General features: G+C 40.6%; 1 protein-coding gene across 1 annotated transcript; it reads right to left on the reverse strand.

Moving 5' to 3' along the window:
• Positions 1-2,898: 2,898 nt before the first annotated feature.
• LOC119381669 (zinc finger protein 1 homolog) lies at positions 2,899-6,046 on the reverse strand (the record flags this gene model as incomplete). Its single annotated transcript, XM_037649442.2, has 2 exons — positions 2,899-4,140; positions 5,974-6,046. Coding segments are annotated over 2 exons (636 nt in total), but the record flags the coding sequence as incomplete, so codon positions are not given.
• Positions 6,047-16,880: the final 10,834 nt, after the last annotated feature.

Raw genomic sequence — 16,880 nt, forward strand, 5'->3', positions numbered from 1 at the left:
AGGACAGCAGTCCAGAGAATATGCTAGTGAGACAGCTAGCATTTAGTATACACCACGACTAAGTATAGATAAGAATTCATACACGATGAAATTGATGGATGAGCATTCTTAAATGTAGCGCCATTACAAAGTAATATCACATGATCATAGACACTACGATGAACTGCAAGCTAATTAAAAGAACTAGTCCCTGCAGCAATGAATATGTGTGGCTTCGGCTACATCTTAACCTAACAAACAATTTTTTAGGTTGTGCTGGAACATCATGTGAATTCATTTTGAAGTTCAACAAATGAAAGCATACAAAAAGTTATGGTTTACCCTGAATGGCAACGCACGGATAGCAATAGCACTATATTAAAAGGCTATACACAAAGTAAGGTTCGTAGATTGCCCACGATATTGCATTAAACAATTCAATACAATTCAATTTAACAAGCATGGTGTCACATGTACACAAGCAAACATGAACATCACCAGATGACTGCAAGCGCTAGCTTTCACAATGCTGGTGTGATGAACAATGTAAACAGAAGTGAGTAAATGTGCAGCATTATCTTGCTTCTCTGAGATAATGCAAGCTGCAACATCAGGTGTGCAGAGATCCGGGGGAGTTGGCAGAAAGAGCACACGAAGCAACCAGCTATGTTGGCTCACTTATGCTCTGGAACTGCTGCAGGTTACTTGAAAAATAGTGCTTGTGCATCACCTTTTCCAACTGTTGTTGCATGGAAAAATGTTTGCAGTAATACATATTGAATCCCTCCTTCCCAGGTCTAACACGTGATCACCATCTCCTTCCATTAAATGGCAATGCTCATTGCTTACATCCTTCGTGCAGCACACTCCCCTAAGTTCCGCGCACTCTTCCTTTCACTCCCTCCACTCCTCCCCAAATGCTCCAGTGCGTGACAGTGCTCTTTCTTGCACGCTTTTTCTCGAAATCCCACAGTGTATGCAGCATGAAAGCTAAGACAGCCCTATCTCAAATGGATTTTATATGAACTGCGACACCAACAACAGGATTTCACTCGCAGTGTCTCTATCAAGTAGGCTAAAAACCACAAAGCACAGAGAAAGAAAATGACGTATTCTTTCTCTGTGCCAGGTGCTCAGCAGAACAAAGCTCTTAATCGCTTAGGAGGGAGCCCACCTTGTGGGAAATCGGGGCATGGGGCTACCAAACCTAAAAATAATGTCATCTTCACTTTTTTTCGGGACAAATTTTCAGCTGAGAAGGAACTAACTTACAGCTGGAAACTGACCAGATTCCAGCCAGAATTTGGGTGATTTCCAGCACGAAACTAACACAATTCCAGCTGGATATTCATCCATTTCCAGCTGGGTTCTACCCTGCTGGAAAGGCTTCCGGTTCAAGAATCCAGCAGAAAATTAAAATTTTTTCATCTGAAATTTTTATTTATTGTTTTTCAGGACAGCAGCAAAGACATGGGCAGCTCTGAATGATTTCCATTCAAGTTTTTAGCCATCAGCGATCATAGTGGTACTCATTATTATACAGCGCATGCACGCATATGTAATTAAGGGACGAGAACTTGGAGGATGCTTGAGCTTCACCTTCAAGATTGGAACACAATAGCGCAATCAGGCCCAGTTTGCATAGTATTCCAATTTGCATCATCTTCCAAGGAAAAGGCGATCGCCGATTTCCCCTGTGTGGGTCAGCCCAGGGGTGCCATCTCTCTAAAGTCAGGGCCACAGGGGTGCGTTACCTCCACCAGAGGGCCTTAAAGCTCTAAACACCTGACAATCGCTCAAACCCCAGGATCCCCCTTTTTGTGGACATAGTTAGGCATGGAGGAAGGGTCAAAACTCCCTCGCCCATTAGCTTGAGCCCATGGTGGCACAACACACCAAACGTCTGCAGAAGCAGATGCCCCTGCAGGGGACTCCTGAAATTCATTTCAAGCACCCTTACTGCAAATATCGAACACAAAGAAATGCTAAATGGTCAGTGTGTCTGGCTACTGTGGTTAGGTGCTGCTATAGTACTATTCTTGTTCCTTGTATGGACTGTACATATGTGCCTCACTTTGTTTTGGTGTAATACATAAAAAATTGATCTGTTTAGTAAACACAGCTGAACGTTACAACAAAGTCATATTTGAGAAGAAAATTCCTTCATTACATTTGATATTATGAAGGCACTAAAATATTGAGGTAAAAACGTCATGTTTGCGAAACAAATGCATGGACCTTTGCTAGGGAAGTGTGCCAATCACTGGCTGCAGAATCATTTATTCCCTAGTATAATGTATTAATGAATAAAGCATGTGGATTGTAACGTTTCGGTCACAAGTTAAATTCATAGTGAATATCAGTTGCATCAACTGTACTTAACTGCAATAATTTATTACAAGTTTAAAATTGTCATCAAAGAAATGTTCTTAAAGCATCCCAAAGAATAATACAAAAATGATAGTCAAAGAAGATAACTTTTCAAAATAAATTTTTAACTTTCTTTCAGCCAGCTTCAGAGGAGGTTAGCACTACAGATGTCAGCTATAATACAAACTCATAATTCTTACCAATGTATTCAGTAAACACAGTAATTTGTATAGTGACTAAATACTTAGTTGCTGTAAGAAATATGCGTAAGAAGAACAGAAAGACGTAACATGTCATTGTGCGAAAAAAGCAAAATAAAAAAAGTTGATCAGTTTCACAGATGCAGGAAAGTTCACAAAGGCTTAGCCACTAAGAAAAGGTGACATCAGATATTCTGCCACCTAGTGCATAAAGCATTACTGTTCTACCAGTGACATACATGTTGGTAGAGAATTAGAATGTATGTACATTGTACAGTGAAATCTGAATTCTTTGAGCTCCAAGAAAGAAAAAAATGGCGAAGCTTACACTAAGACACACAAGGCTTGAAATAGTGAAACCGGACAATTGTGAGGTTTAATCTGGTTGTTTCTAGGATGTTGCTATGCTTTAGCTAGGTCAATCATGCCCCGAATGTTGAAACTCCAAACCGAGCGTTTGCACCTCTCATAGAACACCCCTTTCTTTATCTCTTCATTTCTGTCTTGATCTATTTTCTTTTCAATCTCTTTCTCTCTCTTTCTATTTTTTGTCTTTATTCCCATTATTTCTCTCTATTTTTATCTATCTCTTTCTTTCTGTAGCTTTCTCTCTCTCTCTCTCTTAGTGAACCAGTGGTGAGTAGTGGGATTTGCCCAATTTCTGTGGCACATAGCCGTGATGATAGCCATCTCAATTTTTAGTGGACCAGTGGTGAGTAGTAGTGGGATTTGTCCAATTTTTGTGGCACACACCCATTCATGATAATAGTTTTCTGATAGGCTGCACAAATTACAGCTAGCTTAAACAGCTTTGCTGTTAAAATGTCATTTGAATAAAACAGAACACTATATAAAATAAAGCCCATTTGAACTTTGGGTAAACTGAATGAGGATGGGACAATGAACGTAACAAACACGAGCGCAGACTATCAACATATGATTTACTATTTTAAAATACACGGAGCATAATGTGTACATGTGAAGTTTAGAAATACGTACACAAGATCAACTTACACATATGTGGCTGGTTATTTACTGTGTTGTGATTTCATGTGTGTTGTCAAGTTATTGCTTTGCACAAAAGTCTTGGAGCAGACAGTGCAACGGTATGGCCGCTCGCCTGTGTGAATGCGTATATGAGCTGACAGGGTGGAGTGTTGCGAGAAGTTTTGCGAGCAGAAGGAACACTGGAATGGACGTTCACCAGTGTGCACGCGCAAGTGACCTGTTAGAATGTTACGCTTCGTGAAGGTTTTAGGGCAAAAGTGACATTTATATGGTCGCTCGCCTGTGTGAACCCGTTGGTGTTGTGTAAGACCGCATTTTGACAGGAAGCTCTTATTGCACGAAGGGCACTGATATGGCAGCTCGCCTGTGTGGGTGCGCAGGTGCGTCTTGAGACTGGAACTATGTTGGAAGGTTTCGGGGCACAAGTGGCATTGACATGGTGGCTTGCCTATGTGGACCTGATGATGTACTTCTCCACCAGATAGTATTTCGGTCTCATAGTCACAGACAGGAAAGGTATGTGGCTGTTGCTGCTGTGTCTTGCCATCCTCAAGAGCTGCTGGACAGCTGGAATGCCTCTTGGCTGCATAGAGAAAGCAAGACAGGCTACATGAACATCACTTGTTGCGCTTTAACTCCTTCATTACCGTGGGAAAATTGGCCACATTTTGTAGGTTTCAGTAATTAACAATGTTACGAATAATATGATAGATACAGCATAATATTATATATCAATATAAAGCTAAGTGATTGTGCTTTTCAATGTTATTACTCTAGACAACTTATATTAGAATATAATATGCAAGAATATTTATGAAAAACAAGATTTATTGAACATTGCGTAGAACATTTCTAATGTCGTGCTCCCGACATGAAAGAAAAAAACAAAACAAAAAATAATCTGAAATATAGAAAAATGTTTGCTCAACAGTTATCTATATTATACGAAAGCATGAATGATCTAGCTCAGAAAGCATGTGAGATAATATTTTTTTTTGTCTGCCGAGTAAAAACTGCATTATTCCATCAGGTTACTCGATTATATTTTTTTCCTCTGCTAATTTTCCAAACACAGTAATACAACGGATACATAATTAAGAAGAGGAATAAATTTCTATTTAGCCAGAGGTATTTTAGCAAATTATGCTAAATAGCAGCACAGAAAAAAGTTCTGATACGAAAAGGTAACGCTGAACATGGCACACAATAAAAGTATTCTAAAAGAATTCACCGCACACAATAACAGTACTATAAATGTGTAAGCTACAAGAAAGCCTTCACATTTCAGTGTCTGACACTATCGAAATAGGTGGAATTATGTCTGAAAGCTTTAGGATGTAAAAAAAGTTTTTTTTTTTTTGAAGGTTGGTGTGCCACTGAGCAAAACAGGATTTACAATTGGTATTTGTCTGGTAGTCACGTTTCTTGTCCTCATAGCAGTTTTTGCATCTTCTCCGCTTTGTCAATTGGCAGGATTTGTACTGAATCTACTTGTTTTGAGGAGGTGTAGCCAGGAAGCTCGACAATGTCCAAATAGATCAGCAGGCAAATGAAATTCACTATCTCTGTGGCTGTGACCATTACCCAAGTGCCATAATCCTCGGCGTAAGGCTGCTTCTACACGATTTGCAACCACGCATGCTCATTTTTGTTAATACAAAACCTGGTTATTTCTTCCGCTGCGAAAAAGATGTCCAAAACACCGATTTTCCTTGCAGACTTGTACACGTTACAGAAAATAAGTAACTGATTACAATTAAAGTTACTTCCTTTAAAATGTAATTGATTACAGTGGTCGATTACCACCCCAGAAAAGTAACTGAGCAGTTACAGAAATGTAATCGACTATTTTTGCATTACTTCAAAATTTTCTTGGTAAGGAAATGCCCGCAGCACCAGAAGAAAGCATCTTTCCTGTTCCTGTCTCTTTTTTTCTTGTCTCAGTTTCTTCTCCTTTCTTTTGGTGCTGCTGGCATTTCCTTACCACGAACTGTGTACCAACTTGCTCAACGAGCCACCCTAATTAATTCAAAATTTTATTAATTCTGAATGCACCAAAATTATACGCAGCATACTGCATGAATGTGCTGATTCAGAATGGGGACAAAATAACAATTCACACATACATGGATGAAGAGCTACTCAGTGATGTTATTTCATGCAACCCCTCAAGTGAGCACCCCACACAAAGGACTTGATAGTGTGATAGAGTTGACAGAGTGTATTTCATTCAAAAGTTTAGCGAGCACAAGGACCACTGAAATGGATGTTCACCACAGTGAGTATGCAGGTGTCTCTTTGAGAAGCTGTGAGGGCACAAATGACATTTAAACTGTCACTTCTTTGTGTACACCATGTAACGCACTTCTGTATCAGATAGCCTTGTAGTCTCACAGCTGAAAAAGTAACTTCTTACCTTCTGTAGCCGCTGTCGACTTCTCAACCTTAACTGTTGTTGGATAGGTTGAATGCCATATTTCTGCACAAAGAAAAAAACAGAATCACTTTTAACTAGCAGGAAAAACTGCAATTACAAGGGAATGCCAAAGAAATTAGACAATACATGCTAATTATTAGAATTGGTTCTCTTCATTCAGTAGATATCGAGAAAGATTTCACATATTATTAGACTTAGACAAGGAAAGGGTTGCTGACTTATTCATCTGCTCAACATATTTGTATCTTGATACCTAATGACTGCCTATGTCTACAAAATTTGCAAAGATATTTACATTTCAGAACCTGAAAAATTATGCCAAATAACATAAATTTAAACATTTGTAACTTATTAGGAATGCGTTTCAATACCCAGGTCCAAACCCCAACAATTTAACACGGACTTTATGAAGGCTACAGATAATGAAACAGAAGGAGAGCACATGGTAATAACTTGGTTTATGAAGCTGAAGTTATGAAGACGATAAAGTAAAAAAAGTTAAGGTCAATTGAAAAAAGCAACTCACTGCAAGTGGGATGCAAAACCACGTTTTAGCATTTTACATGCGATACTTTTATCAATTGAACTACTGCGATCTCACATCCCTGTTTATTTGCTTGAAAGAACAAATTTTAATAGTGCAAGCAATGAATGTCAACCTGATTAACAGTATATACCACAGTGTTTTAGAATAGGGGCAGCACATTTTGGGAGTATCAACGCACTTTGCGTGTATAGGCTTTGGGTCATGCAGGAGGCACGAGTGTTAGAATAGGGTCTTATGCTCACTGTTCACATCTTACGCTGAAGTGCTATGGTGGCCAGTAAGGAAAACTACAATGAATAATGATTTAAAGCCGATACTACAGGAACTTGCTTTTGGTACAAATACCTTCTAAAAGTTTTATTTAAAAGACGTAGTGGTTATAAGTTCACTGGTAATCACCATTGGTCGACCGAGTCTAAATTACTTGCTGTAATAAGTAAAGGCAATGCAACTATGAGGTATTGGGGCTGCCACTAAATTAGAGAAATAGCATGCCCGACGAAAAACCCAAATGAAGTTTGTGCCTGATGCATGCAAGAGGCTGCGACATTATAAAAGCGAAAGTGCATTACGAGACGCTGGCCGGGAAAAATGCAGCTCGTGGTACAAGAACTTGCATGACCCTAATAAAAGTCTCATAATAAATATCAGGGTTCGAGCCAGAATTGAGTCCAGGTATTCTGCATAGCAGTCAAGTATTCTACTATGGAGCCAGGCCAGTGCATGAAACATATTTGGAAAAAAGACCCTGTGCGATTGTCATGTCGGGCAAGGGGTCATGTTTAACAGATGTAATATTCCAAGGCAGAAGCGTAGAATTGCACCAAGCGTCCCACCATGTAGACTGCATAACGAGTGGGTGTTTGAAGGCTGCCAACACATTACAAAGAGCTGGGCTATAATTAATCATTAGCAGCAGCCACAGCATCAACAAAGACGCTGGCCTTGAAAACGCTGTGAGGGGAACAAAAAGTCACGTAACTTCAAGCTTCGACGATGATGATGGCTTTCGCCTTTGAGTCATCGAAGGCGAATGCACAAAAGACTTTGTGAGATTATTTTTTCTTTGGGGACCCTATTCTAAAACTCTCTGTTAACTAATTACAGTTATTTATGTGGTGCTAGGATTGAACACACAGTGTAAGCTAAATTCTTAACATTAAATACTCAACTGCTGTAAACAAATGCTTATGGGCAAAGGGATTATAAAAGGCTTACACAGAATAATGATGAAAGAATGTGAGGAGAAACAGATAAACTGTAAAACAAAGGCAACAAATACATCAGCATAACAAAGAAGCCCATGGAAACAGGCACTCAAAGATGACTGGGTAAGCAATTTCTGAAATGTTATTTTAAACAATGTACATTGGCTTAATTACCACGGCAGCTTCCGGCATATCGGGTATGCTATGCTGAGTTTGCTGCCTCAAAATTATTACATAAGTGCGAAAAACTTAGTATAAAGATCATAATTCCCATCCTGGTACCCTGGAATGAATTTTTAACAGTGCACAGTTGAATAAACAATGCAACGATTAATTACGGCACATAATTAGGCTTTACTTCAAATAACATTTCATTAACTCTTTGTACAAATGCACTCTCTGGGGTCAGAAGCAAACTCTAGACGACCTTAGCGTACTTGTATTAAATTGGCCTCACTCACTGTGTCATAACAAGTCGCCAATGACTTGAAGGTACACAGCACTACATACAGCGGAAACAGCAACAACAAACAAAACAACAGCAAGGACAGCGGTAAACAAGTGCGCCAACCACCTATGCACTTCTTCCGATTTTTGACCTTCCTATCCACCCACTTTTGTGTAGTCTTTCTTGGGAGTTTAGACAAAATATCTGGATATATTCATGGTGCACTACTTCCTTTATGTTGAAACACAACTTCTTTGCCTTAAATTTCCACCTGGCCTTCCTGGATGGCCGTGAAATTGAAAGCGTGCAGTAACTGTATGGTTCCTTTGCCTCTACATAATAACATGATAACAAATGCCAGGTTAGAACTTGTAAGTTCTGTTTGTAGAGAACAATGTCCTCAAATTGTGGCAAACTTCATCCTGACTTGACTTCATTGTGCCATGAGCCCTTGAGATAAACATCTCATGGCAACATATGGCATTAGCAAACCTGTAAGGATAGAAAGAATATGAATCCATGAAGCTGGCTGTTTCTTTAGCATGCAAAAAACAACACCAACAAAAAAAAAGAGAGAGAGAAATTAAGGCATCTTTGCACTATAGTGATGACAAGCCTGAAGGAAGTGCAGAGCTGGGCGGCCTTCTTTCTCTCTTTATTTTTATTTTCTTCCGTCCTCTCTTCCTTTCTTTTTCTCTCTGTTTTTTCTATGTGCTTTTCGTCTCTGTTTACTTCTATTTCTTCCTTTCTTTTTCTCTCTGTTTTTTCTATGTGCTTTTCGTCTCTTTTTACTTCTATTTCTTTCTCTCTCTATTTCTCGCATCCACTTTCTTTCTTTATCTTTCTGTCTTTCTTTCTCTCTATGCCATGCTTTATCTCCTTTCCCTCCTCTTCACCCTCACTTCCATATCGCCCATCTTTGCCAGACAAGGCAATGCTATGCGTTAATAGCGTGCCTGGATAGCAGAGTGCTTACGACGCCCGCATTTGAATCGTTTGTACGAGGGTTCGAATCCCGCCTCTCCAAGAACATATCTCTTCCTTTCTCTATCTGTACTCGTTCTCTCACCCAGCAGCGTTATTGCGTCCAACACCAAAGAAATCGGCGCACATGTCCTGGCATCGAAGGGTAAGAGGACAAAGAGAGTGCGTGCGGGTACAAATCTGCGCACGTCTTTTGGGAACGAAGAAGAAGACGAAGAGGACAGAGAGAGTGCATGCTGGTCACTGTTTTTTGATGGCCGTCCTATCCCTCAGGTACCTCAACACCGTATTTTAGGCCTCCACATTCAGTATGATGGCAAGGCCCCACACTCTAAAACCTTCCGACTCAGCATATTGAAGAACAAGAGGAAGCAGACTTCTCTTTGGCACGACCGTGCGCCCAATATGCTACAGTTGGCTATGCTATATGTGGTTTTGCCTGCGTTAATATCATCATCAAGGCGCTTGAAGAGCAAGAGGAAAAAGTCTTCTCTTTGACGCGAGCGCGTGCTCAGATGGCTATGCTTTGCCTGCATTACGCCAAGCTACGACAGCAGCATACGATTACAGCCTACGACAGCCCGGCCCCCTAGCACTTAAAAAAAGGTTTGAGTTCAGAATATGAATTCATCAGTGGTATAAGTGAATGTGGTCCCTACTGTTCACTGGAACAAGCATAACACCCTTTAGATGCAGATAAGTGGGTCATATCACTGTTCAACTCCCTCTAAGTGTTCCACTAAATGTCAAGTGCCCTTGGTAGGAGAGATATATAACACAAACTCCATAACAAAAAAAACCCACAAGTGATTATACTACTCCCTAATAATCACCATATACATTTAGCAATCTAATTTAGCTTTTCTTTTATGCAACTCCAAATATATGCAATTGGTTTCAGGTAGTTGTAATATTAAAGGGATCCTGAATCACTTTTATATGTATTATATGTAATCATCAAATGACCTCAGTATCGAAGTTTACTGTCTCAAAAATCTATTGCTGCAAAAATTTCTCAAATCCATCAAGAAAGAACGCAGTTACAGGAATTTGTAACATGCTTTAAGCACTTTCTCTCTTCTTTTGTCCTGACGAGCATGCTGGAAGCTATAGCATGCAGACGGAACAAAAGGTCTGCGTGCTATAATTGAAAGATTTCAACAGCATTGAATTGCAACAACAATGGTAAAGTGGCTGTCATTTGTTTGTTGTTTGTGGTATTTAAACAAAGGTGCCTGACCTAAAATATTTCCTTAGGTGTCAAAATGCATGCAGCTTACTGTCAGCCAAAGAATGCTCACTGTGAAAAAAGAAAAGTGAGTGGCAATTTTAAGTGTGGAGCACTTTAGGGGACCGACTTGTCGTCCATCTATCTCATGTGGCGTGATCACGCTCACAGTAAAGCGCTCAATACACGCCATAACAAAGCCAGCAATGCTCAAACCCAGTTTAACATAAACTAACAAGGTCTAAAATAATATAATTAACAGAAACATCTAAGAAGTAATCGCATTAATTAACTTAAAATCGCTAAAACGTTTCGAAAACATGGGGCTGACTCCGGCGAGGCGCAAGAGAGGGTGCCACCGCCTCGGCGAGTGAGCGAATGCTCCTCCCCATGCACCGCGCCTGCGTCGCTACGAGGCTACATCTGATGGGGGAAACAACCTGACGGAACTCACAGATGACGCGTATCTCAACTGCCATAACAAGCAGGAATTCGACAAAGCGCAGCAAAAAGTAGTGCACATGTTGCACACCGAGTTTGTGAATCTGCCTAACAAGATTCTACTCATGCCGGGGAAACCTGACATGCTTACCTCAAACATTGGTGTCATTGACGCTTTGGCAAACGGAGCAGTGCGAACCCTATGAACAAAAATCGCTGGGTGTCCGTGCAACGCACTTCCTCAGGTTTCACAGTAGTGGAGCTGCCATACATTTTTTTTTCTGTCACAAAGCAAATGTGTCTTTCAACCACAACCTTTAAAAGGTTGTGTGACCCAAATGCACAACCTTCAAAAGTTGTGCGTTAGGGTCGCACCAACGAAAAGGATGCTCCTTCATTCTATTTTTCATTTAAATTTAAGTCATAATTACTACACTACAGTGAAGAGCAACAAATAATGACCCCTATGCTTTCCTTGGCTCATCTTGTCCGCTAGATTCGTTTGCATAGTACGTACTCACTCATACGTGGGATAACTAGATTCCATGCATATTTGAATGGTAGCAGAAACTACACATGAACACAGGGAAAAACGAACATGAGACACAGCACCGGACTTGCAACTAAACTTTAATGGACGTAAACAAAAAATATAAGTGTACACCAAGTTAAAACAAGCATGCGTTGCAGAAGAAAAGGTTAAAAACAAAAGCACAAAGGTCAAAGTTTATTTGAATGTTTGCAACATTTAGCACTGATGCTGAGTATGCTAATCTGCAACATATGTGATTAGAAGCTCGGTTTGGGGTGATAACGTTTTCTCAGCGCCTCCCTCTCTGTTCAAATATGCCATGTTTTTTCATTAAACCTTCAGTTGATAGACGTCGCCTGTGTCATCTACTTTCTTCTGTTTCATGTCTTGTTTGCGCATGCCGTCATGAGTATGTTCCAACTAGCACAATTGGCTACATTAATTTAGCACAAGACATGTATTTGGTTACAAAAAAACGCACTTTTGGGATCCAACAAATTCGTTAAACAGTCCCTACCGATTGTTATCGAAAAAAAAAAACACTGATGGCAGCTGCTAATATATACATTGTAATAAGACAGGTCTTAGAAGCAATGTCCGTTTTGTTACTTTGTTTTGCTTTTCATTTTTTTCAATAACACAATGCGTGTTTCAAGATAATATGCATTTATATTTGTTGTCAATTGCTTCCAATAAATGTTAGCTGCGAGTTCAGCTATGCGTCTTGTGGTCCTTCTTCTCTGCAGTCTCGCTGGCATCTTGCACCATTGTTCATTTAGGCACATGTGTTGTGCAGAATTGGAAGCCCTTTCCAGCCATTCAGAATTAAAAAATTTTAGATAAGAGCAAAGGTTTTTGTTTTCATCAGCTTATTGCCTTGTGAGGATTATGCTTCCCTTGAAGTTATCATGGCACAGCAGTCTGTTGCTTTCACAAAGGGCCTTTCAAAGTGGAAGTACAGGGGAGTTGAAATACCTTCTCTTTAAGTCTTTTAGCCATCACAGCTCAGCTGTGTCAGGCTGAGCTGTGATAAGTGGGTCCAACCCACATGTGCTCGGGTCCGTGGTGTCGCAACACACCAAATGCCTGCAGATTTGCAAGCACCCCTGCGGGTAAAGTACTAATAAGTTTCCATGTCAAAGCTGTTTGGCCATGACATGCCTGCAATGGCTGCATGACGTCATGATAGTAACCAATTAGCAAAATGTAGAAGTTAGCAAGAAAAGAGATTACAACCAACAACGAACATGCAGTATTGTGTGCTAGAAACTGATGCCCTATGCTTTACATAAACACAGAAACAGAAGTATTTGCAAACTGTGACAGCTTTCAATGCATCTTTTCTTGTCGTTTGTGTTGCAGTGCGTGGCTTTTAATGTAGGAACAAAGGTATATAGGGGAGTTGCAACTCTATGAAGAAGGGCAAAAACAGCAAGGTGACACCATCGATGACGTTACCGATGTGGACACCACAAGGCAACATTAATTATTTTTCTTTTATCTGTCGAGTTGATCAATAACTGAAACCATTTCAGTGAAGCTTTATTGATTCCTATCAAATAGAGCCATGACACTTTGCCAATACGCTTATGACTTCATAAGTATAATGAACAAATAATGCAACAGTCTTGGTTTATAGACACTAAGGAAGGATAATCCAACAATGCTTGCAAACCTTTTGTAATGATGTTTTCAAACCTTTGCGAAGGCAAGCAAGCATGCTGCCACTTCATCCCACTGTGATGCCTACAACTGGTCAAATAAGAATTAGTGGAGAATTGGTTTACAAAATGAGTGGTAAAACCAAACATGACTGATGTCGCAGCACTATTTTCATTTATTCTCTTGGGGCAAAAACAATCGAAGCAATCCACTTGTGTCAGTCGGGGGCCTACATTAGAATGAAGGCCTGCCAAAGGACTGCTGAATACTGTGCAAGCGCTTGTTCAGTGTGACCACTGTGAGAAACTCCCGAGGGAAAAAATGGTGCTTGACTGTGTCTACTCTGGAGGGCAATTTTAGGCTAGACAGATTAGAAGTTTCACATGATACATTCCACCACTTGCTTTAGAACATCCTAGAGTGCACTTGCAGTGCAGTTTACAATTCATTTGTGAAAGATTGAGTGATTGGAACAAAATAACCTGGACTAAACTGCTATCTGATTATGAACAATGCCATAGCGAGGGACAATGGCTTGCTTTGTACCAACAGGGGTTCTTCTTTTTAGCACACACCTGAATCTGAGTACACAGATGTTCTTGTTTCTCACATCAATCAAGCTGCTGCTGGCGTGGCCAGGTATTGAACCCACATCCTTGAGCTAAGCAGCTCAACACAATTTGGAGGAGCGTTCATTAAGATAGCGGTGGATCCAAATGGGTACCTCGAACACGAGGGATTGTATCCAAGCACAAGACTTGTGAACAATTCAATGCATCAACAACATACAAGAACAACATGCAACAAGTTTTGCTGGTGTACATGTGAATGAATTCAGAAAAGTGTTCACACAGGTAGAAGTATACTTGGAAAATACATACGTGCCCCAGTGAAAGAACAGAAACCAGGAATTTATCATTACTTTTAATCACATACGCGCAACTACTTTTGAAGGAACACTATATGATGAGATACTCTATGAACATCACGGTAAGGGAAAAAAATTGCTTTTAAAAGATGTCTCTCTAACTTGAAGAAAAGATGACTTTTAAGGGCTCATTTTTCTTTGTTAGACGCAATATTAATGAGAACTAACAGACAATAATTCTCTGGCATTATTGTCTGTTAGTTCTCTCTAATTTGTTAGATAAGGCTGGAAAATTCTCTGATTTCATGCGTTAATTTGAAATATGAGAGCATGTGGTGAATGTTTCAGATGCACCAGAATTAAATGCACCATAATGTGTAGATATGAACGTCAGCATATGAATGCAATGACAATTCACACTGATGACCTACTCAGTGTTGCGATTCCACGCGTCTCCTCGAGTTACTGCTCTGGACAAAAGACTTGGAACAGACAGTGGAGCTGCACGGTCGCTTCGATGTGCGGAGGTGTAGGCCAGATGAGAGGATGGATTTGTACGAAAAGCTATGCGAGCAGGAGGTGCACTGAAATGGATGTTCAGCAGTGTGAGTGCGCAGGTGTTCTGTAAGATAGAACTTTGTCGAGAAGCTGTCATCACATGAAGGGCACCGATATTGCCACTTTCCTGTGTGGGTGGGCAGGTGTTTCTTGAGACACAACACCATGAAAAGCTTTGAGGGCACGAGTGGCATTCAAATAGTCACTAGCCTGTGTGGACCAAACGATTTACTTCTCTCTCAAGATAGTCATTCAGTCACATAGCTGCACGGGGAAGGATGGCACAGCCCTTGCTGCGATGACCTCCCACCTTGGAGAGTAGCTGGACAACTGCAAAGCCTCCTTGCTGCATAGAGAAAACTAGACAGGCTACTTGAAAATCACCCGTTTCACTTTATTTAGTTCACAAGTAAAATTTAAAATGAACATTCATTGTGGGATGTGTATTTAACTGCAATAATATATTATAAACTTTGAAGAGCCACCACTGAAATGCTCTTAAAGCATCGAAAAGAATAAAACGCTATTGAGAGTTGAAGTAGGTAACTTTATTTCATAATCAATCTTTAACTTTATTTAAACCAACTACACAGGATGTCAGCACTACAGATGCCAACCAAGAACAACAAATTCATAATAATTAGGGGTGTGTGAATATTCAAAATTTAGAATCTTTTTCAAATAGTGTTTGCTATTTGATTCGATTCGCACTGGAATTTTACTATTCGAACTTCCCAAAAACAAAAAATTCGAGAGATCCCACGTACCGTGGGAATCGATGCTATGCAAAGCATGCGCAAGAAGGTGACTGTGTTGCAATTTTTCACATTGAGCGAAACGTTACGGTATGACGCTAGAGAAAAGTGCAAATGGTATACGCACACACATATTTTGAAGAGTCGCCTATGTATTATATAACCAGTTGTTTAGAGTTGTTTAACGATGCCAAACGCAACGTAGCTGTTACAAACACCAAACGCAGTAAGCTGATATGTAGTGCTTATATTCTTCAATACCGGATAGTGCGAATTCAAATAGGACAATGAAGGAAGACAGATGCACAGGACAGGTGCTACTCGCAACTAAGCTTTATTTAGAAAAGTTTCTCTAGATATATACACAGCCGAGTGGCACGCGCAGGCGCACTGCACGTACGTTACAGTCACAGTTGCAGTTGTTTGAGTTGCGTTACAGTTGTTATGCTTATACTTATCCGTTATGACGCAGAACGCATGCACGTTTCACGAACCTGTGTACATGTGTGGAAGGGGTTCTTAGAAGTTCTTGAATAAGGTCATCATCACCGTGATCAATGAGCACCAGCAGCTGGACAGGACTTGTTGTCGGATCCGTTCGTGATCGCGACTACGAACGGTCTAAGTGTAGTAAAATGCGAGGTATAGTAGAGCTGGTGGAAACCGTGGATGTCTTTTACGAAGAAATGATCTATGATGCCTTCTGTCCTGGACGTGGCAAAGGTCTGACTACTGCAACGGTCAAATAAAAGTGCGTTTTACTCCAGCCATATATATATTTTTAAATTTTTTTGCAACCCAGCCATACGGCGCGCTTAAGATCACGGTTGTAAAATGTGTCCTATGTGCCATGTGATGAATATTCAAAGTCAGTGGTTCTCAGCCATGGATGTTTCAGGGACCCCTTGTATACCGGTGAAACCTTGCAGTCCGAGGAAAAGCGGGTGGGGAGGGGGGGGGGGGGGTTATATGCCAACGCAAAATGAAGCGTGTAAAATAGGTGCCAAAGAATGGTAAGGCAAAAGTGCCATGTCAATTCGATCTCATCCACTTGTCAATAAGTTGTGCAGCCACGTTCAACCTCTTTATCGCGATGATTGTTTTTCAAATATACAAGCCTGGAAAACGCATGCTCGCATATGTCGTAGAAAACTGCAACAGAAACTTTACATTCACCTCATGAAGGAGTAACATAAGTAAGCTTCGTCGAAATGCAAGCATGCAGTGCGGAGAAGCATACCATAAACCAGAAGGGGCCGCTGTCACGTGGACATAGTGTGCCTTCAAAAAACGCTTTTTTTTTTTGCAGGCTTGGGTTTTGCGGACCCCCAAAAATGACCTCGCAGTCCCCATTTGAGAACCACTGTTCTAAGTCTATATGCACGGCTCGCATTATACCCTTAATCTGCTATCACTTGTATGTAGAGCAATCTTTGGGCAGCTGGAATTCCTTTTGTCAACTATACCACTTATATATATCGATAAGTGCCGCTATGTTGCCTTTTTTCCGACGCTGCCATCTGCTCGCTTTTACTTGCGTGCGCGCATACACTATGGAGACGCCTAGCAGACGACGCAGCACGGATGACATACTGAGCAGCGCTGTCCAAGACCACATTCCAGGAACTTGGTTCAAGGCCAGTGGCGGTGGCACC

This window comes from Rhipicephalus sanguineus, chromosome 2 (assembly GCF_013339695.2).
Source record: "Rhipicephalus sanguineus isolate Rsan-2018 chromosome 2, BIME_Rsan_1.4, whole genome shotgun sequence".
Classification (NCBI taxonomy): domain Eukaryota; kingdom Metazoa; phylum Arthropoda; class Arachnida; order Ixodida; family Ixodidae; genus Rhipicephalus; species Rhipicephalus sanguineus.